The sequence below is a fragment of the Acipenser ruthenus genome, chromosome 11 (genome assembly GCF_902713425.1).
Source record: "Acipenser ruthenus chromosome 11, fAciRut3.2 maternal haplotype, whole genome shotgun sequence".
Lineage (NCBI taxonomy): Eukaryota > Metazoa > Chordata > Actinopteri > Acipenseriformes > Acipenseridae > Acipenser > Acipenser ruthenus.
Window position 1 is genome coordinate 29,737,396 of NC_081199.1, and position 22,052 is coordinate 29,759,447.

Below are 22,052 nucleotides of genomic sequence, written 5' to 3' on the forward strand. Positions count from 1 at the left end.
ACAGTAAAACAGGTTTAAAGGCACTGCATATCAACAGGACACTCAGTACTGCATCTCCAGCCCTACCCCACCACTTGTTCGATATATTTTTCAAATACCTTAATAATAGTACATACCGATAAATCATCTCCTGATCACTTGTTTTATCATCAAACTCCTCAATAATGCGATCCAAGTCGTTATTTTATTACTATAACATCTAAAAAAGCTCTGCAAATGTCTGTGATGTTCTTTAAGCGCTGAATGCGGAAGCAGCTATCTTGTTTGTTTATGTCTGTGTTATCTATGTGGTGTCGGGGCTATCAGTATTCATGAGATACGCCCTTTTTTTTTTTTTGGCTTCTCTCGGTCTCACTCGGCCATTGAATGGTTTTCTCAGCTTTTTCCAGAGAAAAAACGACTAGAGACCTGTTTTTTGCGTCTGAGGACAGAGTCCGACATTGGACCGGAAAGGGAAAATTGCAATGTCGGACCAGGTCTGACATTGGACTGCAAAGGGTTAAATGACTTAACCCTTTGCGGTCCTATGTCGGACCAGGTCCAACATTACAATTTTCCATTTCCTGTCCATCAAAAAGACGTAAAGCACAGGTCTCTAGTCGTTATTTCTCTGGAAAAAGCAGAGAAAACTATTCAATGGCCAAGTGAGATCGACAGGGGCAGAGAGAAGCCGAATAAAAAAAAAGTGGCGGATCTGAGCAATACACATAGCTCCGGCACCACAGAGACGGCCATAAAACAACAAGATAGCTGCTTCCGCATCTGGCACTCAAAGAGCTTTTTGATATGTTACAGTAATAAAATAACGACTTGGATCACATTATTGAAGAGTTTGATAAAACGAGTGATCAGGAGATGATTTATCAGTATGCATGACTATGAAGAGGTATGTGAAATACAGCGAACAAGGGGTGGGGCAGGGCTGGAGATGCAGTATTGAGCGTCCTTTTGATATACAGTGCCTTTTAAACCAGCTTTACTGTAAAAAAAAACTGTACGTGTGAAAATAAATTGGACCTGACGCGCCTGAGACAAGCTGCATAAAAATGGAACGCAAAGGGTTAAGGCATTTTAGAAACGCCGCCATGAGAGGCTCCGATCTGCAGCACTATACTCTTGTGTGTTTTTGGGGCTTGAATACAGTACATTTACTGACAGTTAACGAGAGCCTATTAGGTGGGAGTTGGGAGGTCAGGGGAGTACTGTACCAGCGAATCAGTAGTGTGTATTGGTTGCTATGGGGCGGGACAAAGAGGAGAGATTTATAAAATATTACCTCTGAATATCGGTTTGATTTCTGTTAAAACTAAAATATATCCTACTCAGTTATTTTTTTTTTCTCACTGTAATTGACCTGCTTAAGTTTAAGTTTTCACCATCCAAGCTGACGACGATTAAACAGACAGCCCTTGTTTTATCCCCTGCTGTGTTGGCACTGAACTCTGCTGGAAAAAAGGGACGCGAAGGACTGCTGTGCTGTAAGTAGTTCATCTTGGGTTGTCTGTCGGGACTGTACTATAAAATAACATTTGCTTACTAAGGTGGGTGTACATTCGTTTGTATTACATGCTGGATTGAGGTTGCAGTCTTCGGGGGTGTCATGTACATAGGCAGAGTTGCGCGTTTTTTTGAGCAGGGGTAGAAAAAAAATACCTTTATGTTTCTTTATTGAGAGCGGCGTTTATTCGAGGGCGGTGTCTATTAAAAAGCTGATATCTGAGTGAGGCGTTAATTCGAGGGCAGCATGAAATCGATGTAATACGGTGTGTGTGTGTGTGTGTGTCTAATATATATATATATATATATATATATAATATCACATACTCTAAAGAACCACATAAATACAAAGTACTGCTGACCTTGACTGAATAGCAAGATAGATGGTACGTCGAAAGGCAACCAAGTTCACCTCAGTCTTGTCATGAATGGTAACTTTCTCTTGTTCTAAATTAATGGAAAGAAAGTCAATTCTACAGTAAAGCATATCAGTCACATTTTACAAGTTATGCAAATCATGCTTTATATCCCCCCCCCCCCATGTAATTATTTGTTTGCTAAATTGTTGATTATATTTCTGTAAATTCAGCTCCAAAATTATAATCTACAGTTAGTTATTATTTAAATTAAATGCAAAGGTTGCCAAACTTGGTAGCCAAATAAATATAAAAGCACCTTAAACCATTTACTTTATAAATAGAAATACCTTCATCCTCTTCATTCACTTCCTCCTCGTCATCATCTTCATCACTGCCGTCTGCATCATCCCCAGACCCAGAGTCACTGCTGCCTTCATCAAGGATATCTAAACAGCAGGATTACAATATAGGCATACAGTACATTATTACCACAAAACAAAAACAGCTTTTCAAAAATCAAAGCTTCCCAACACAATGTGTATTTATACACATCATTAAAATACTACTTGTGTGTGATATAGAAGAGAAATCCAGAACTGTAATGTTTCTATAAAATGTAGATAGCTACATTCTCAGTGGGTACTGATCTTGATTAACTGCAACAAAACTTTATAAAATGATCTTGATTTAACTCTTCATCGCACAATTACTTTATATATATATATATATATATATATATATATATATATATATATATATATATATATATATAGCGCTTACCCTTTTTAATTGTTTTATACTTCTCTTCATTTTCCAAGAAATTAGGGTCCATCTTGAAGACATCTGCAAAGTTAAACATTTTTTTGTAAATACGATTTCTTTGCAATTATATATTTTACAGCAGTTGCAATTTTCAAAGGCAATTACCCTCAAAATGCATTTAGAAGCAGAGTATTAAAAAAACATTACTCTTCATAATATGCTAAATGTGTTAATGGCATTTAGTGGACCCAGAAGTGCTTTTGCATAGATTATTATAGTAGTCATTAAAAGCTGAAAAGAAACCCTAACAACTATAAAACTTGAAAGCACCATTGTTAGCATTGTGTAAGAGGAGGAATGCTAATGCTGATAATGGTTTGTAAACATGAAGTAAAATTGATCTGTGGGAAACCAGTCAAGTGATTGTAAAGCAGAAGTATATATTGCTAAAGCTTTCTGGAGGTATCGCCAGTAATAGAACTTGGCTGAGAGAATTGAAAAATGCAGCTGTGTACCAAATATGAAGGCAGTATTTCAAAGTTTGCAGTCTCCAGCAGAACCATAAAATACAATTGCCTAAATGTGCCATATTAAGTCAGGGGTCAATGAAAATATGAAGTTAATCTAAAATGTAGTGTTTAGAAGTACAACAACTCAACTGTTGTACCATGTGCAAAATAAATAAATAAGGGAGATTTAACATAATCTTGAGGTGCTCTAATAAATGTGCACACATATATGTAGTTCTCAATTTGAACTATTGAGCTACTTACTGAGCACATCCTCTGGGTTGTACTCATCTTCCAAAGGGAGCATATGAGTAAACTGATCCTCTTCTTCTACCAGATCAAGGCCTTCAGGAATTATAGGATGATCCTTAAAGCCGTCTTTGCGAATTGCAAACATGACTTCTATCATGTACTGGACACGCTTGTCAATCTCAGATTCATGAAGAATGTTGCGTAAGCGTTCAAATATAGCTGCAACACAAAGAAACAGTTAAACTGGGAGTAAGGCTTACCAGTTTTATCAAAGCAGTGCTCTATTGCACTCACCATTAATACCACGAGGGGACACTTCAGTCAGTTTGAGCCCACACTCTTTCAGAAAACTGATCGCTACTTCCACGCTGTCATCGTTAGGCCGCTCTAAGAGGAGAGTGAGCATTTCCAAGCAGAGAACTTCATGGGCCTTTACAGAAATTAGAAACATTTATTTTATTCACACAGCTCAAACCGCACAATAGTAACTAAACATCCACATGATTTACACACCTCCACTGTGTGTGCTTACCAGGAAGCTATTGTAGACAGCACATTCCACAAGGACAAAAAAAAAAAAAAAGGTTCAGGTCAAAATTCTTCAGACAACCCTTTGCTGCAATCACCAAAACCCCTAGGTCCTTTGCAGCCTTGTAGGTAAACAGTTTAATCCCTATTAGTATGCCCAGGCATTTTATTGTAATGGTACTATGCCAAGAACATTAAGAAATTACACTGCATCAATAAAGCACTTACCACATTCTGATTAACGAGGTGGGCCACAAATTTGGATGCTGCCAAGCAAAGTTGCTGAAACAAAAACAAAGTATATACTAATAGAATTGAAAACAAAAAAGGAGCAGGTATTTTTAGCCATGCATAAAGAATGATATTTTACTCACCTTATCATTTCTTCTATATCCCTTTCGGAAATTGAGAATTAATCTTTTGAGCATTAGCTCTCCAATCTGCGGAAACTTTGAATTAATAATTGCTACAACTGCCGCATACACATGTGTGAATATTGGAGAGGCATTCTGTGCCTGCAAGACTGACCTGGCCAGCTGACCTCTGAAAAAAATGAACAATGATTGTGTGAGAAAAAAAAGGACATTCATATTTAACCCTTTCGCACCTGTGCGAGAGTAAACAGTGCCTGCTAATTTATAAAACGGTTGCTTGGTGTTTCAGCAGTCAAAAAAATAAGTTGTGTTTTTCTATTTTCAGTTAAATTCCTTATCCTTCTTCATTTAACTGCAGCTTTATTATATTCATATGCAATTCTAAATATTAATTTCACACTTTCAAATATAGGCCTGTAATAAAAACTGTAAGCAACTGGGGTCTGGGGTCGACCAGACAATCAAACCACTCTCACTATGATAGTACTACAACAATGTTTAACATAATGAAGTGGATATTTTCTATGAAACCACACTGGCAATGAAATAGAAGAAAGCAGCAAAAGATGGTTGCATCGATATAAAACTCCATAATATAAGTTATGCACTTTATCTTTAAAACAATGAACGTACATGTATTATCCTCCATTTAACTCAACTACACAGCCACAGAATTACATAAAAAATGCATTAGTCTTGTAGCACGTAAAAATATAAATTTTAAATTAAAAACAAATAATTTAGATTCCCAAAACACACAAGCTAACAAGTTGCTGTAGTTTTTTGTAAGTATTTATTTACTTATTTTAAAGAGGAGTACAGAAACAGCAATGCATCAGCATGAATCCTGCATTTTGAAATGACTGATCTGGTACAGAAAAGTAAAAGCCAGAACAGGGAAAAAGAGGAGATAGGTAAAGAAGGAGAACATTAAAATGGCAGTCACAATCACCATTGGTCTTGCTATCAGTGTCCTATATCCTAAAACTCCCTACAACTTTTTTTTTTTTATATATAAAGTAAATGCAAGGACAATGTCCTTTTTTCATTTCCAAGAATACTCAAAAGTATTCAGAGCCTGATTAATATAAAGAAAGCATGAAATCGACAGTACCGAAGTAATATATAGCAGAAGAAAGGGTAAAGTTACTGAAAGAGGTAAGTTAGTGTTTGAAACATTAATTTCTTGTTATTCTGCAAATCAGTTTATTTCAGAAATTGGATGTGAAATACACAAGCTCACAGATCATAAAAATACAAAAATGAACCAGTCAAATGAGTTCACTTCCAAATGGTAAGTTTGGAGAAAACAGATGAACTCGGTTTCTTCCACTTGACTAAAACTCTCTTCGATAAATTGCAAGAGAGAACCAAATGTGAAAAGACCCCTGCAACCCACTCAGAAAGGATTCTTGATTAATAAAAAATAAACCTATAGTTACCAAGTGCTCTTGGTTGGCCAGAGAAAAACATTTCCCCGTCTTAATAATCAAACTCCATTTTATAATACACTACTCGAGAAGCAGCAAATCAGTAATAGTTCGTTTAAGAAACTGCTTCTGAATGGAAACAAAAAGGAAGATTTCAGCACCAAGAAATCACTCACCTTCCTCTCACAATGTTCTCTTGTAGAAGTTCATGAATTATATTGGCTATGTTTGAGACATTCACTTTGTTGATGAGACCATTGATTGACTTCTTCAAGGCTTCCCAACTCATTCTCTGATATGCCAGACTGCAATGAAAAAATGCTTAGTACTACCGTACCTCTTGTTTCACATATGATACAAATAATTACATGAAAACTTTTATTTTATAGAATTACACAATACACAACTGAAAGCACTTCATGTTTAATACAGACAGTTCATAAATGCAGCACAGAACTGTCCATTGGCAGACAACTTATCCTGCATGTTCCTCTCCTGGCTGAGCACATGGTAAACAGTATTTAAATGGTATATAAGGGCCTTTTTATTTTACTGTGTTACACGTTCCCATGTGTTGCTATAACTGTTTACATAAGTTGTGTTTTATTTTTATTTATTTTTTTTAAAAAATGTTGACCACTTTAAGCTTTTAAATTGCATACCCTGCCTCAAGATGGCTTCACATATACCCGCATGGACCTCTCAGAACTACATTTCCCATTATCCTCCTGCTCACATATGTAACTGAGATGGAGGATGATAGGAAATGTAGTTCTGAGAGGTCCATGTAGGTACATGTGAAGCCATCTTGCGGCAGGGAATGCAATTTAAAAAAGTGGTCAAAATGTAAAAAATGTAGCAACACATGGGAACATGTAACACAATAAAATAAAAAGGCCCTTACATACCCTTTAAATGTACCCATCAGTTCTGATTCTCCAGAAGTTCCTCCAGGGGGCCAGGATAGGTTAGATAGACAGAAGATATACGAGGCAACACCAAATCTTTTAGCAACAGGTTGCTATAAAATTCAGCGTGCAATCCATACATATTCACCTTTTTCAGAATCACGCAGTCAGCTAAAGATGTCATTTTAGATTCCCACTCAGAAAAACAGAAAAATCAGTCAAGCATTATATTGTATTGATGCCTCAGCAGTGCTTGCAACAAAACATTTGATACCAACCATTACCTTTTATAACTTAACAGTGTTCAGATTACCATTTTTCATCAGTGTTTTCAGTTGTGCTTGTACAGAGGTTTACTGCCTACCTGCTCTTGTCAGTGATTTGTGCCTGCATCATCCGGAGCTTGGCAGGTGGAATGTAGGCTCCTCCTGTCCGAGTCAGGATTGGATCCAGCTCTTCTTTCTTCTTTTTTACTGGAGGCTCTTCAGCAGCAGGGGAGGGAGATCTTCCTCTTCTCCGGAGATCTGCATCCCTCTCTCTGCTGGGACGGCGATCACGAACCCTCTCTCTGCTGGGGTAGCGTGTCCTCTCCCTCTCTCGTTCCCTCTCTCTGTCCCTATCAGGGTATCGTTCCCTCTCCCTCTCTCTAAATATGGAAGCAAAAAAAAACGTAAATATAGTGTGGCAGACTAGGGAGGAAAAGGAGAGAAATGTAGTCCAGGAGGGGCCAAAAGACTACATCCCCCAGAATGCCACGCGGGACAGCCAGGATGACGTTTACCTGGCTCTAATTAGGAATAAATGCCACCTGCCTGCGATTAGTCTCTAGTCTGTGTGTGAAGAGAAAGACTGTCACAGTGAAGAGACCTGTGTGGTTAGTAAATGGTTTTTTGTTTGTCTTTGTCTGTTAAACTATTTTGTAACTGGGAACCGGATTAGACGTCCATTATTTAGTTTGGGAATTTACAACAGTTCAGTTAGTACTCCATGTGGGAGTTAGGTTTTTGTTTTGTTTTGGATTTTTTTTGTTATTCTAAATAATAGAAGTGTGCAAACGCACTAAAAACATAAATCTTGTGTCTGGGTCTGTATTTTAAAAGGGCACAACGAACCTCAGCCGTGAGGCTGTGTTACAATAGTTATAACTAGGGCTTCAAGTTTTCGGGTTTTATTTTGTCCCTTTAAACATATTTTGAGCCGATTCGCTTTCTTAATCAATTCAATTTGAACCTGCATTTCGTTCTGGCTCTAATTGCCGAATTCAGTGTATTAATTTCCACTGCATTAGTTTCTGGTAGTGCGTCGCTAATTTAAACAATCTGGTATTCAGTTAAGGCTTAACAACTATTAATTAAGGTTCAAAGTGAGGGAGAGAGATGGAAAATAAAAACCGAAAACTAGAAGCCCTAGTTATAACCCAAAGCCAGAATGCAACTTCAGAGAAAGCGATAAATACGTATCTGTACTAAAAACAGTTTTCATTTTGATTGTGAAACTTGATATTCTAGGTGTTCATTACACAGTATGTATTTTAGAGGTAATTGCCCATTGAAGGTATACATATATATTGCATTATGCACAAACTTGGTATAGACTATCAGATTTACAGTTTAAAGAATGGGTCACCTGGGGTTTTCATCTCTGTCACTGTATCTCCCAATGCCAGGACGCCCACGGTCGCACCGCCTATCATACCGATCTTCATCATGGTCTGGTGGGGACCTAGACCGCCGGCGTTCGCCATCCCTGGAAAAACAATGTGACAGTACAATAAAAACAATGCATTGTTATTGGCACAACAAACTGACAAAATGTCCTGAAGTTTTGAATGCAGTTCTGCTTCTGAAATGCAATAGGCATGTATTGTGTATTAAGTAAATGTGATAGTAATAGCAGTAGTAATAATTAATAATAGCAACAACATGATCTACTTACACTGTTCACCATATACAGTAATAGTCAACAGTAAATCCTTAACCACTTCAACACCATGACGGAAGCACATACGTCAATTGAAAACCCACTTACAGTACCATGCCGTACCTGCGTACGTCACGTTTCCCATTCTACTCTATGATCGGTTTCTCAGTCTAGCGTTTCAGGTTTCATTCTCTAAAGCAGTGCTAGTACTGTGGAATGTGCAATGAAAGTTGGGGGAGGGTCAGGTGATATTTTTATCCAATTGCGTGTCATGTAGCAATTCCAGTCTGTAGTTCTGGGCGTTTAGAAGGCTGAGATATATTGCAGGAAGCCATTCAGCTTTTACAAGTATATATATATATATATATATATATATATATATATATAGATAGTGTTTTAAATGATTATTATTTTTTTATTTATTATTAGTTTTACTTGTTTAGTTATAGTTTATATAGTTTTTAGCAAAAGCTAAACATGGCAATGTACGTGGTCTTTCTATAATGAGCAACGGGAGTGAAGTTGGTTTGGAGGATTACGATACCAGCGACAGTGATGCTGACTTATCACTCAGCGATGATGAGGAAGAGGATGTGGAGCCAAGAACAGTACAAACAGAAGAGCATGCAGCTACTTTACAGGTAAGCCAGCTGCAAATGGGAAGCTGTTTGAAGCTGGTTTGAAATGGCAGTGCTGTGACGAAATACTATCAAAACACAGCACTGGGTACAGGCAATGTGGCAGGCAGATCCATCACAATGCCTGCGCAAAGTAGCTGTGTACACGCATTTGTGACTATCCCTCCAACACAAGCGAAGCAGACACCGTAAAAAAGGTACAGGGTCTGCTACAAAAATGAAAACAAAAGAAAACACGCAAGAAAAATGTGCAGTGGTTGCGAAGGCAATCCCGGGTTCCATTGTATTGAACATTTCAATAAATGGCACAGAGCAAGTCAATACTGCCACATGTTTTGATGTTGTTTGATTTTTTTGATAATTACTGTTTACTGATTATTATCGTTATTTGCAGCATTTGTTTTCATTGTTAAAAACCAAAACGTTTTTATCTATATTGAATAAAAAAAACAAACCGTTTTTATCTCTATATTGAATATGGGTATGTAGTACACAGCAGCATAAAGGGTTAATGAAAAACACAGTTTGAGTCATTTATTTGTGTTTTATTTACCATATGTTAACATTTTATAGCAAATTCCAGGTTTGAAAACATTATTATTTTCAAAACCTGGTACCTGGGAAGGGGTTTCATTTTTACATCTTGTTGAAGTGGTTAATTAGTTTTTCTAAATATACTACGACAGCAACCATCATTAAACAGTGATTTGGTGAACTACAAATAGCTTATTTTTGTGTAGAGCAGCTTTCCCCATGATGCACATTTTACTTAGCCACATGAGAAGCTAATCTGACTGAATTCAGCAGGGAGCCATGAAAAATGAATTTAAACCAGGTTATTATGTACCTGTATTCTGGAGAGGGGCTTTTGCGTCTGTCTCTTACATCCTCATTGAAATTATGCTGAAACAAATAAAAAGATAAGCTGAACATTGAAATAAAGTAAAAAGCAACACATGTGTAATTATTTAAAAGATTAAAAGAGTATTATTCCTGGAGCACAAAGACAAGGCTATTAAAATATACAATAATGTGTTTGTTAATAAAAAGAACAGCAGGACAGCAACATACCAAAAATAAATAAGTAAATATCCTGCCAAACTGCAATCAGTTAGACTGCTGATACTATAAAAGCAATTACGCACATGCACGGTTAGATTCTTACATTTTCTATATCTGTAGCCCTAGGGTTTCAGTACTAATCTGCATTGGGGTATATCTGAAACATTTCAGGTCCATTTTTACAATGCTCACTACTGCATTCTTATAGAAAACAAATCTAATGTTTGGCTTTACTGGTCTGATTTAATTCGCTGAGTTTTTCTAATGACACAATGTATGTAGCTGGTATAGTTTGTGCTGTGGTGAAAAAGAAAAAAAGAATCATACTATAAAACAAGAATGTAACACTAGACATTTAGTAGGCCAGTAAAGCCTCCTAAATTAAAACACACTTCTCCTGTGAGTGAACTGAGAAATTCTAAGAATTTGACAAGGACTAATAGACTTCATTGACTTGAAGCCCAGGGGACATTAAACTGCACTGTAATATGTGCAGTGATTCAGTGACAGTTACAATCAGGTTAACTCACTTTCATCTCACTGGGATGAAGTGCTGTCATGTTGCGCGAAGCAGTGTAATGTATCTAAATCATTAAATAAGTGAAAAACCTAATTAATAAAAGGGCAGGAAATAAAGGCCAGAATATGCTTTCGTTACAATACAATTATACAGGAAATTACCAGTAAATAGCCAATAAGGATTATATTGTCAGGGTATATGTTAGTAATGTATTAATGTTACTCAGATTATTACTGTCTATTTTTAAAACAGACATATGCTTTAATAATAAGAACATAATATTTATATATCTATATATATATATATATATATATATATATATATATATATATATATATATATATATAATATATATATAAAGTTTGAGAAAAAGGAAAACTGCTGTGTACCAAAATGATCAATAAGAAAAAAAGTACTTAAAGGTAGAATAATTGATTACAAATCAATTATCAGGACGTTTCGGACTACAAGTCCTTCATCGGCTGAATACAAAAAAAATTTTTTTATTATATATATATATATATATATATATATATATATATATATTTAATCTAGTGATCTTTACGAGAACAATGTTTTAAATCAGTAACCCTATGCTGCCGGAGTGCTCTAATTTCAGGACTTAAATCCTGATAACACAATCTCTTTTCCGGGTTGTCTCACAAACACATAAACAGGTACACTTCAAAAACACACACACAGGAAACACATCTACCAGCGTGAAATTTTAAGTGGAAGAGGAAGACAAGATTGAGAGCAGACTTGTACTTGACAGTACGTACTCCACACCGCATTACATCACTTTTATTTATTTGTTTATTAGTTTATTTATTTGTTTATTTGCTAGCTTACAGTGGTGGTCACATGTATTGCTTCACCACATTATCTTCATGATTACTGCTTTACGATCACCATATAGTTAGTTTTTCAATAGACTTTTTTGATTGTTTTGATTTGCTGTTCGTGGTTCTATTGAATTCTATAACTTTTGTATATAAATATGATTTTCTCTTCAAAATGAAAAATTATTGAAAGTCAGGAAATATACAGTACATTATGTTTATATGCCGAAAGTGAAATCCATTTATTTGTTTGCTTTTACAGTGGTGGCCACATTTATTGCAGTAGTCCAATATAGTTAGGTTTGTTGATTTGTTGCCATTTATACTATAGGTAGTTTTTCTATATGCTTTTTGTTTTGTTGTTATTGTACTTTTTTCTATAGACTTTAAAAAAAAAGAATTGCTATTCGCGGATATATTGAATTTTATAACATTTGTATAGAAATATGATTTTTGTCTTCATAATGCAAAATTATTGCCTAATTTAATAAAAACAACTGCATTTTTGACTTATTCACATATTTCATGGTTAAAAGGTTTTACATATGATTTGGCAATGTACTTTGTGATATTTTGCTTAGTCTGGACTACTTCCATAAAATAGCTGACAGAGCCTGTAAATGGCCGTTTTGTCACACAAACCACAGCTCGGACAAAATCTTTTAGCTCCTCAACGATATTTAAAAGCTGATTTTTTTATTTGAAATCCTCATAAAATGTCGCACCTGTAACGTTCTAATATTTTTTGTATACCTAACTTAGAAAGGGGTAGAAATTGGTAGTTTTAAAAAATATTATTTAAAAATTTTGTTATGAGATTTTTTTTGGAGGTGCAGCTTATATAAAAAATATATACATTCTACAACAAAATACATTATATAATTGGAAACAGCTTGGCAAGGCCTTTCTGTGGATATATTGGGTTTTAATTTCTGATTTAAGGTTGCCAAACTACAAGCGCTAAACACAAAGTGGTTATATTCATGCCTATATATGGACATTCTGCTTAGGCAGCAAAGGGTTAAACTGATGAATCATTTGTCTAATCCATGTCCTTAAGTTTAATCATATGTGTTTTTGAAGCTATGAATAAAAAAAAAATAAAAAAAATGCTACCATAATCCAAGATGGTATTCCAGTAGAAGTGCACGATGAACTAATGAAATCAACACTTACTGTGATTTGTGACACTCTGCTTTTCATTTTCCGTGCCTCTTTGCTACTGTCACTGTCTGAGCTGCTGGAACTGTCACTACCGCTATCGCTGTCATCGCCCCGTGAAGCATGCCCCCCTTTCCCTTGAGGAGGGCTTTCCTTACTTCTGTCGTCTGGGCTCTTCTCAGCATCTGAGGGGTCTGCTAGACAAAGACACAACATTCATTTAACCAGCCTACCAATGTTTTTTATTTATAATACCTTACCTGTAATTCACAAAAGATTAAGTAAGTCGATAAAACAGTTGCTGGTCATACATGACTATATGGAGAAGATGAGGGGCAATGTCACAACTTTCATTGTTGGATTTTGTGTGTCATGGGGTTTTGTTGGGTTTGTCAGTTGTGTCTTATAAATTGCGTCAATCTGCAGCTGCCAACTAAATTACAGGGATTTGTTTACATTCTGGCTTAACCACAGTGGATCAACAGGAAAATAATGAATTTAAGACTTCTTATTCCACCCTATACACTTCTGAATCTCCTTCTGATCCCCTCTTATATAACTCTTTTTTTGATAACTTAGATATTCCTGTAATTAATCCTGATTCTAAGGCAGACCTAGAGCAGCCCCTTTCACTTGATGAAATCCAGAAGGCAGTTCATTCAATGCAGAGTGGTAAGTCCCCAGGTCCGGATGGGTACCCCACAGAATTTTATAAAAAATTCTGCCCTCAACTTGCCCCTTTGTTGAACTCTGTATTTGCAGAGTCCCTCACATCTTTGTCTCTACCTCCAATTCTGCATCAAGCATCCATATCATTGTTATTAAAAAAAGATAAAGACCCCTTAGACTGTAGTTCATATTGCCCTATTTCCCTTCTTAACACAGATGTAAAGATCTTCGCTAAAATTCTGGCCCATCGACTCGAGACCGTCTTACCCTCTACAATCTCGCTGGACCAAACAGGGTTCATACAAGGCAGACACTCTTTTTTTAATATTAGACGATTATTTAACATTATCTATACTAAAACCACTTCACCACTGCCAGAAGTCCTGATTAAATTAGATGCAAAAAAAGCTTTTGATCGTGTCGAATGGGACTACCTCTTTGCAACCCTACAAAGATTTGGTTTTGGGATACATTTTATCTCCTGGATTAAATTATTATATTCATCTCCAGTAGCATCCGTCCGCACAAATAATACATTTTCCCAATACTTCTCACTACATCATGGCACAAGGCAAGGTTACTCCCCTTTCCCCACTTCTCTTCGCCACTGCCATTGAGCCCCTTTCAATTTCTCTCTGTGACTGTCGGAATGTGTGAGGGGTGGCATGGGTGGGCAGGACCATAAGGTTTCCCTTTATGCTGATGATTTACTTCTTTATCTGACAGACCCAGCCTCCTCGTCACCTCTATCCTTGAACAATTTGGCAAATTTTCTGGTTATAAACTCAATCTCAATAAAAGTGAAATATTTCCCATTAACCTAGCCGCCCAAGATTATCCTCTCTCTAATTTTCCCTTTAGAATTGTTACCAACAGTTTATATATATATATATATATATATATATATATTATATATATAAAAATCAAGGTTACTCGTTCCCATACCAGTCTTTTTAAATCTAATTTTCTTCCCTTATTGGATCGTACCAAACAGTACTTTGCTCGTTGGTCTATTTTGCCTCGGTCTTTAACTGGTTGCATTAATTCTGTTAAGATGAATTCCCTTCCAAAATGTCTATATTTATTTCAATGCATCCCAGTATTTATTACTAAATCCTATTTTAGATCCCTTTACCAAATTATATCCTCTTTTATTTGTAATAAAAAGTCTCCAAGAGGGGCTCCCGAATGGCGCATCCAGGAAAAGCACTAGAGTGCAGGATCCACCCTATAGTCTGGATGTCCAGGCTATTCCTTTGCCGACCGAGGACGGGAGCTCCCAGGGGGCAGCGCACAATTAGCCGAGCGCCGCCTCGTTAGGTCGGCCAGGGTGTCCTCGGCTCACCGCGCACCAGCGATCCCTGTGGTCTGGCCGGGCGCCTGCGGGCTTGCCTGTATGCTGCCCAGGGCTGCGTTGTCCTCCGACGTTCTAGGTTTGGGTGGCTGCATGGTGAGTCTACAGTGTGCAAAAAAGCGGGCGGCTAACGGCACACGCTTCGGAGGACAGCGAGTGTTCGTCTTCTCTCCTCTGAGTCAGCGCAGTGGTGGTAGCAGTGAGCCGAGCTAAACAAAATAACTGGACACTACTAAATTGGGGAGAAAATAACAAAAAACTAATTGGCGACTACAAAATCAAAAAAAAAAAAAAAAAAAAAAAGGTTCCAAGAATACGCAAAGCCTTCCTCCAGAGACCAAAACCTAATTTTCTGTTCTATTACTGGGTGACTAACATTTGTGTAATTTCTTACTGGATGCAGTCCCACGTTCAACAAAATGTTCCTTCTTGGCTACAGATGGAAGCATCCTCCTGCCTTTGCTCCTCTTTACCTGCCCTAGTATGTTCCTCCCTTCCTCTTTCAAAGTCTAGATTTAGGACTAATCCCCTAGTTAAGTGGTCACTTAGGATGTGGACACTTTGGCTTTCAGTCCTTCAGTACCTATACATAACTTAATGTAAATCACCTGTTTCCTCCCTCAGTAGCAGACCAGGCATTTTGCATTTGCTGTGAAAGAGGTATTGCATCTTTCAAAGACTTGTACATTGATGACTGCTTTGCTTCATTTGCACAGCTGTCCCAAAAATTTGAAATACCCAAATCACACTTTTTCTGTTACCTACAGGTTCGGGATTTCATACGAAACAAAGTGCCGAATTTTCCTATCCTCCCTCCGGAATCGGCTATGACTATTTTTAAATGAACTCCAAATTGTAAAAGTGTAATATCCCAGATTTACTCCCCTATACTGCATCTGGAGTCTCCTTCCTTGACTACTCTGAAAGGTCTATGGGAGCAGGATTTGGGATTTAAACTTTCAGAGGAAATATGGGAATCCATGCTTCCTCGAATATATTTCTCATCACTGTGCGCAAGGCTTGGTCCGATATAATTTAAGATCCTTCATCGCATTCATTTTTCTAAGGCTAAACTAGCTAAAATCTTTCCAAATTAGATCCAACTTTTGATAAATGTAAACAGGCCCCTGCTACTCTAATTCATATGTACTGGTCATGACCTAAATTAGCCCCATTCTGGAACTCTATCTTTGAATCTCTCTCACAGATCCTAAATACATCCCTTGACCCTTCTCTTATAGCAGTTTTTGGTGTTGTTCCCAATCATATAATCCTGCCCTATACAAAGTTAGGCACCCTGGCTTTCTCCACTTTTGCTGGATTTTATTCACCTGGAGAAAATCAGACTTACGCTACGTGGCTCCGCTTATTTTGAGAGACTGCAGCTTAAATCCACTATCTAAATGACCTTGATGACATATGACTTCTTTCTAGCTTTCCCTTATGCCTTTTACTCTTGTCTCTACTGTCTCTTGTCTTCCTTTTTCTGTATTCAAAGATGTATATGATTGAATATATTCAATTTAATTTTATTATATACATGTATATATTTGTGTTTATATTCTGTATCCTTTTTTTTTTCCCTTTGTAAAAAACAATAAAGAAATTGAAAATAAAAAAGAATACAATGCTGTTATACTACTAGTTGGGTTAAAGATTATTTTTGAAAACGAACCTACTAGGTGACAGACAATTGAACACGTCTATGAATATTCTAATAAACAACATTTGATGATAACAATTAAAACTAAAAAAAAGAAAGTGTACTGTGACCTTGTCGTTAAGGTTATTTAAAACGTCACTATAAGTATGATGACATGAAAGAAACATTTGTGGTACTCCGATATGCAGAACCAAGCATTTTTGAGTATAGATTTAAATCATATTTAATATATCAGTACTTTAGAAAATGCTTTCATTATACTGAATATATTCAAGAGTTGTACATCTTTAGGGACACATTATGTTACATGCCATAAATCTATAAATCACGTTTGACCACAATAACACTAATGCAAATCAATAAAAGACAATTTCATAGAAACTACAGCAGAAAAAAAAACATAAACCCCTGTACCTTAATTATAACCAACCATGTTGCAATATTAATGAGGTGTACCTACTTTAAAAAAAAAAAAAAAGCAGCTCCATACATGACTCAGAAATAACACATAAAACAATAACCGCACTGATCAATTCAATAAAAATTGACAATTGATCAACGTAGACAGGAAGAGACGTGTGAATTCCACTGCCTTAAAGCAACACTTGGTAATATAGAATTAAAGGGATTTCTGTCATTCCCTATGGTTCCTGGACGTTAGGAGAATCATACAGTTTTGGTTGTGGCGACAACTAGAATAATGTTTACTGTATTAACCTTTTTGATCTTTGCCCTTGTCATGCTCCTCTTCCTCAGATGAGCTCCCACTCCGACGTCTTGAAGGCTTGTCCATATTGCCTGAATCGGATGGCTGTGTATAGGAGGAAAGGAAAACAGTCAGCTTTCAACAACTTGCAATATAAATTCTGAAGTAAAATAAATAAAGTAAAATGTACACTGCACAACAAACTTCTTGGAGATTTCAAACATTAAATGGTGCCATTTGGGCAGTGTATGGAGATACATAAAAGACTATTCGGACTAGGAAGGGCTAAAGTACAAAAAGGTCAGTTGCAAAAAAAATGGATCTACAGTATAATTCAGTAATATTTTTTTAAAAGTATATCATTATTTGGCTTAATTGAATCAAGCAACACTTTATGGAAACCAAATAAAAATATAATGGGACATCTCAAAAAACAACAGACGCTGTTCACTGCATAAATAAAATGCATGCTTTATGATGAACCTTTTTGACAAAACCACCAGCTTGGTGAAAGCAAACTGCAACTTTGTATATTCCTTTTTTTTTTTAAACCTGGGAATGTTTGGGTTTTAGGGTTAATACTTTTCAGCACTGATCACTATTTGCCTTGAGGATTCACTATCCCCTTTCATTTTGTTGTGATCATTATTATTTTAGAGCTAGTGTAGTTGCTATAATAACATTATACTCACAGGAGATGAAATACATTTTCCTGAGTATGTAGAACACTGTGTTCAACATTTCCAGAATGGTTTGTTTCCATGTTATTTATTCCACCGAGTACAAATGTCAATTTTGTAAAACGCATCAGTTTGATTAGGCTGTGCTTTATTTAAGAGCATTGTATTCCTTCATAATATAAAGATGATTTCTGTTCTTAAAACCTTAAAGTGCCTATGACACCCTTCAAACCACTTTTAAGAAACAATGTATTACTAACAAGTATTCCCAAATGAGATATATATTTTTTTCAGTGATAGTTTTTTAATAAAATGCGAGACTTCCTGTCTCAGTTTTGAAGCAGCCTCAGGAAATCGGTAGTGACATCACAGAGGGAGATGGTGAACAAAAGATTGACATTGACATTCACAGAGACAGGACAAGTTTTTATAATAAAATGCCTTGTATTTGTGTTGTAGCTGGTTGCTCCAATCAGGCAAAAAACAAAAGAATATTAGTATTCACCGTTTTCCGAAAAACACAAAACTGCAGCGCATATGGGAGAAAAAAGTCCAAACAACCCGAGTGAAGTGGTGTCAAACTGGAAGTACACCTACATACATGTAGTGTGCATTTCGTGCCAGATAGTTTTGAAGAAAGACCGACGATGATGGCAAAGATGGGCCTGGATGTAAAAACGCGGTCTGAATATTAAAACCAACCCAGGTTCCAACCATTCAGAAGCAACAGCAAGCTGCTGGCATTGATGTGGGTCCCCAAACGAAACAAGCAAGAAAGGCATTTGAGAAACGGGAGGTCTTGGGTAAGTTTTGTATTAAACACGATCGGTGCATTAGTTTCAGATTCTAAACCAGTTACTAAGCAACCCAGCTCAGATTTTAGTATGTCAATGACACAATAAACTGGCAGTGAAATACAGTATTAAGAACCATTAATTCATTATATATAAAAAAAAAAAAGGTATTGAAATAATATTTTATAAATGTTCAGAGTATACAGCATTTATTTATTTATTAAAAATCGTAGTATTCTATCCCTTCAACGTTGCACCATAGCAGAACCTCCAAAACAGTAGCTGCTATGGCCAAATCGTAGCCGTTGGCATCTCTGCATTATGATTAGGGGTAATATTCATAAAAACTGAAAATGTGCACATCCTTAATATACTGTACATATATATGTAGAGAGATATATTAAATACATGCCAGTAACAATCCACAGTGTTCCGTTTTTCTGCTAGTATCACTAATTCATGTATCAATATTGTTAACTAAAGGACATAACTATACAATTATGGGTAATATGAAATATTTTAAGTATCAATCTATGTTACACGTAAGGGTTTTTATTAACCATTCCGTGCTGCCAAGATGCTGAATTTCCACAGTCATCAGCTGTCCCTCTGGTCTGTCCGCGTTGGTGTTGTCGGAGTCTCTCTCCGAGTTTGACTCTTCTGATTCTGAGGCAAACTGCTCGAATTGATATGGGAGACAATCCCTGTTTTCTCTCTCTACATCCGATTCATCACTACATGATTCACATTCATAAGAGGTGTCTGAAACTGATAAAATTAGGCTACTCTCACTTTCACTGTCGCTGTCACTGTCAGCCATACTGGCAGATGCAAGAAGCCTGCGGGTATCACCCTCTGTGACGTCACAGTCTCCTGGCCCCAAACCAGGAAATGGAGATCGCCCTCTGTGTATTTCTGGGTATTATTTGATTAATTGTAGTGCGATTAAACATAATTTGGTAAAATTAATGTGATTATATGTTCATGCGAGACCTGTTAATATTAGTTTTTTATGTTTTTGGTAAAAGTCAAATTCCATGTCATAGGCCCTTTTAAATTGCCAATTTATACACTGGAATGATTATTAACAATCTCAACATTATACTTAGTAGTTTTGATACTAGAACAACCAAAGGAAAGTTCAATGTAATATGATTTTGTATTTCTCTTTAGCGTTAACGATATAAGAATATAAGATATTTATTTATATGTATTTATTGAAAAGGAAACATGAGCATTTCTAATGGAGAGATCAGTGATGAAAAGGTTCAATGTGACATACTTCTGTCAGCTCAGGTGCAGTGGCAAATATGACCTAAACCTGTATCTCATAAGCTTTTTTTTTTTCTTCTAAATATAAGCAACAAAAAAAAAAAAAGATATTGTACAAAAACAGGATTTGGAAACAAGGTAGTGAATTTTGCTTCTGTTTATATTATATAGCAGGTCTTGTAGAATATAAATAAAGGGGACTGTCAACACACTGATAAAGTTCACATGTTAAGGTAATAAAGAAAACAAGCACAGTAAGTTCCTGCGCGCAATGAATAAAAGTTATATTATATTTATATATATATATATATATATATATATATATATATATATATTACTGCATGATAGAGTAAATAAGTAAGATTCTCACACAATATACTATTAAATGAAAACTTACTTGGTATTTGATCATTTTTGTCATAAGACTATATTGCATAAAAAAATAATAATAATAAAGCATATTTAAACACAATCCAATGTAATACTTCACGCATAACTACGAACTATGCTTTATTCATACTTTGACAATATAAGCATACCGGTACCTAGGAACAGAGATACTGTTTCATGGAACGGTAAATACACACTTGAGTGGCCCTCTCATAACCTAAACTTTGACATTTGTATTCGACTTCAGACAGTAGTACTGTATCAGTAAAAAAAAAAAGCATATATATAAAATATAAACCCACGTTGAAAGGTGCCAGTCACTGTTCTGCCTCAGTTTATTTAGGTCAATCATAATGTAACATGCCAATTCAAAACAAATCCCAGCGAATTTAAACATGTTTAGTAACTTCGTGCAAACGATTACATTGTACACCATCACTTTGCTTGTACAAACGCTCGTCATTTGATGTTGTTTATTTTTTATTTAAAAAATCCCAGTACATTGATACCTAGATTAGAGGGCTTGTTAAAGTTTCATTATATCGAATACAGCCTTTTACTTAAAGTTTTAGTTAAGTTTGAAAAATAACTAATAACATTAGGAACACATTTCATAACTTAATTTTCATGTAATTGTCATGTATTTAATGCATGCTTTCTCTGCACAACAAACACATTTGTCAAAATCTAGTTACGTTACCATACAATAATCAGTAACTTTGCCAACGTTAACGTAGGCCGTCTGGAATATACGTATTATATACAATCAGAAGCCTAAGAACCTACACTGATTTGAATTCCCAATTTCATATAAAGTAAACGGTAAACATAATACTTCAGAAAAGCGCTGTGCGAGCGATCAGACTTGACAATAAAATCATGAAGGCCTGCTATCTGTTCTGTACGAGTCTAGTCAGTACCACACACAAGCTTAAAAACCCCGAAATAAACCATCGAAATCCCTATCTACTGTTATACCAGCATTTGAATATTCACGCAGTAGCACTGGTCTTATCTCAAATGTGCTGAAAAACTTTGTAATACCTCCTTTTCTGTTGTAGGATGTATTCTCATTTCGAGTCCTAGTTCGTTTGATTCTGCCTCCATGTTTCCTGATATCGCAACACGCGTTCTACGGGTATTAAATGAGGACAAAAAGTGCAGACAGCAATTCCTTAGCAAGGCTAAAATTGGCGAATAAGAAAACCCGAAATTTGAAAACCGACGGTGACCAGCTTAATACGAATACCTGCAGAAAAAAAAAATGTTTGGATATTTGCTTCCCACAGGTTCGCCCAGCAATAACTTTATTCATATATACATGGTGTATCCACTAACCTCAACGAGTAGCACAGCAATGTATTGCACACAAAAAAGGAAGCTTGACCTAAAATGGAAGTTCACGTGATGGGTATGTTAGAAACAGCATCCATGGCAAGGAACTAAAACTGAAGAACATCTCCTGGACCACAGGAAAAGCAGCTTAAGAACTACCAACAAATGAAAAAAAAACAGTATTTAATTGTTTGCAACAAGAACCACTTATGTATTTTCAATAAGTAAGAAAATGTAAGTGAAAAGTAAAAAAAAAAAAAAAAGTGTAGGCTATATATTTATGGACAATATTTGTTCGAATTAAGTTTCATAAAATTCTGTTTTCTAAGATAATAGCCATCCTTTCCTGTCACCAGTGATAAAAAATCTCCTGCCACTAATAGAATGTATGTTTAAGGATATAAGCAGATCAGAATTTAGTTCCCTT

At 36.0% G+C, this 22,052-nt stretch overlaps 1 protein-coding gene across 4 annotated transcripts in view; it reads right to left on the minus strand.

Moving 5' to 3' along the window:
* The window catches only part of LOC117426272 (pre-mRNA-splicing factor CWC22 homolog), a 39,934-nt gene extending 18,215 nt beyond the window's left edge, over window positions 1-21,719 (minus strand). Inside the window, exons 1-14 of one of the 4 annotated variants that reach the window (XM_059033623.1) lie at window positions 21,629-21,719; window positions 17,166-17,259; window positions 12,778-12,956; window positions 10,025-10,080; window positions 8,246-8,365; window positions 6,984-7,265; window positions 5,888-6,016; window positions 4,282-4,450; window positions 4,136-4,189; window positions 3,674-3,809; window positions 3,392-3,598; window positions 2,637-2,699; window positions 2,204-2,302; window positions 1,860-1,944 (exon numbers count right to left, since the gene is read on the minus strand). In XM_059033623.1, the coding sequence (XP_058889606.1) occupies window positions 1,860-1,944; window positions 2,204-2,302; window positions 2,637-2,699; window positions 3,392-3,598; window positions 3,674-3,809; window positions 4,136-4,189; window positions 4,282-4,450; window positions 5,888-6,016; window positions 6,984-7,265; window positions 8,246-8,365; window positions 10,025-10,080; window positions 12,778-12,956; window positions 17,166-17,241 (1,655 nt within the window). In that variant the 5' untranslated portion in view covers window positions 17,242-17,259; window positions 21,629-21,719. Of the gene's footprint in view, window positions 1-1,859; window positions 1,945-2,203; window positions 2,303-2,636; window positions 2,700-3,391; window positions 3,599-3,673; window positions 3,810-4,135; window positions 4,190-4,281; window positions 4,451-5,887; window positions 6,017-6,983; window positions 7,266-8,245; window positions 8,366-10,024; window positions 10,081-12,777; window positions 12,960-17,165; window positions 17,260-21,334; window positions 21,486-21,628 lie in introns of those variants that run through there. The other 3 variants (XM_059033622.1, XM_034043689.3, XM_034043690.3) reach the window with 3 other exon arrangements.
* Between the last annotated feature and the right edge of the window lie 333 nt (window positions 21,720-22,052).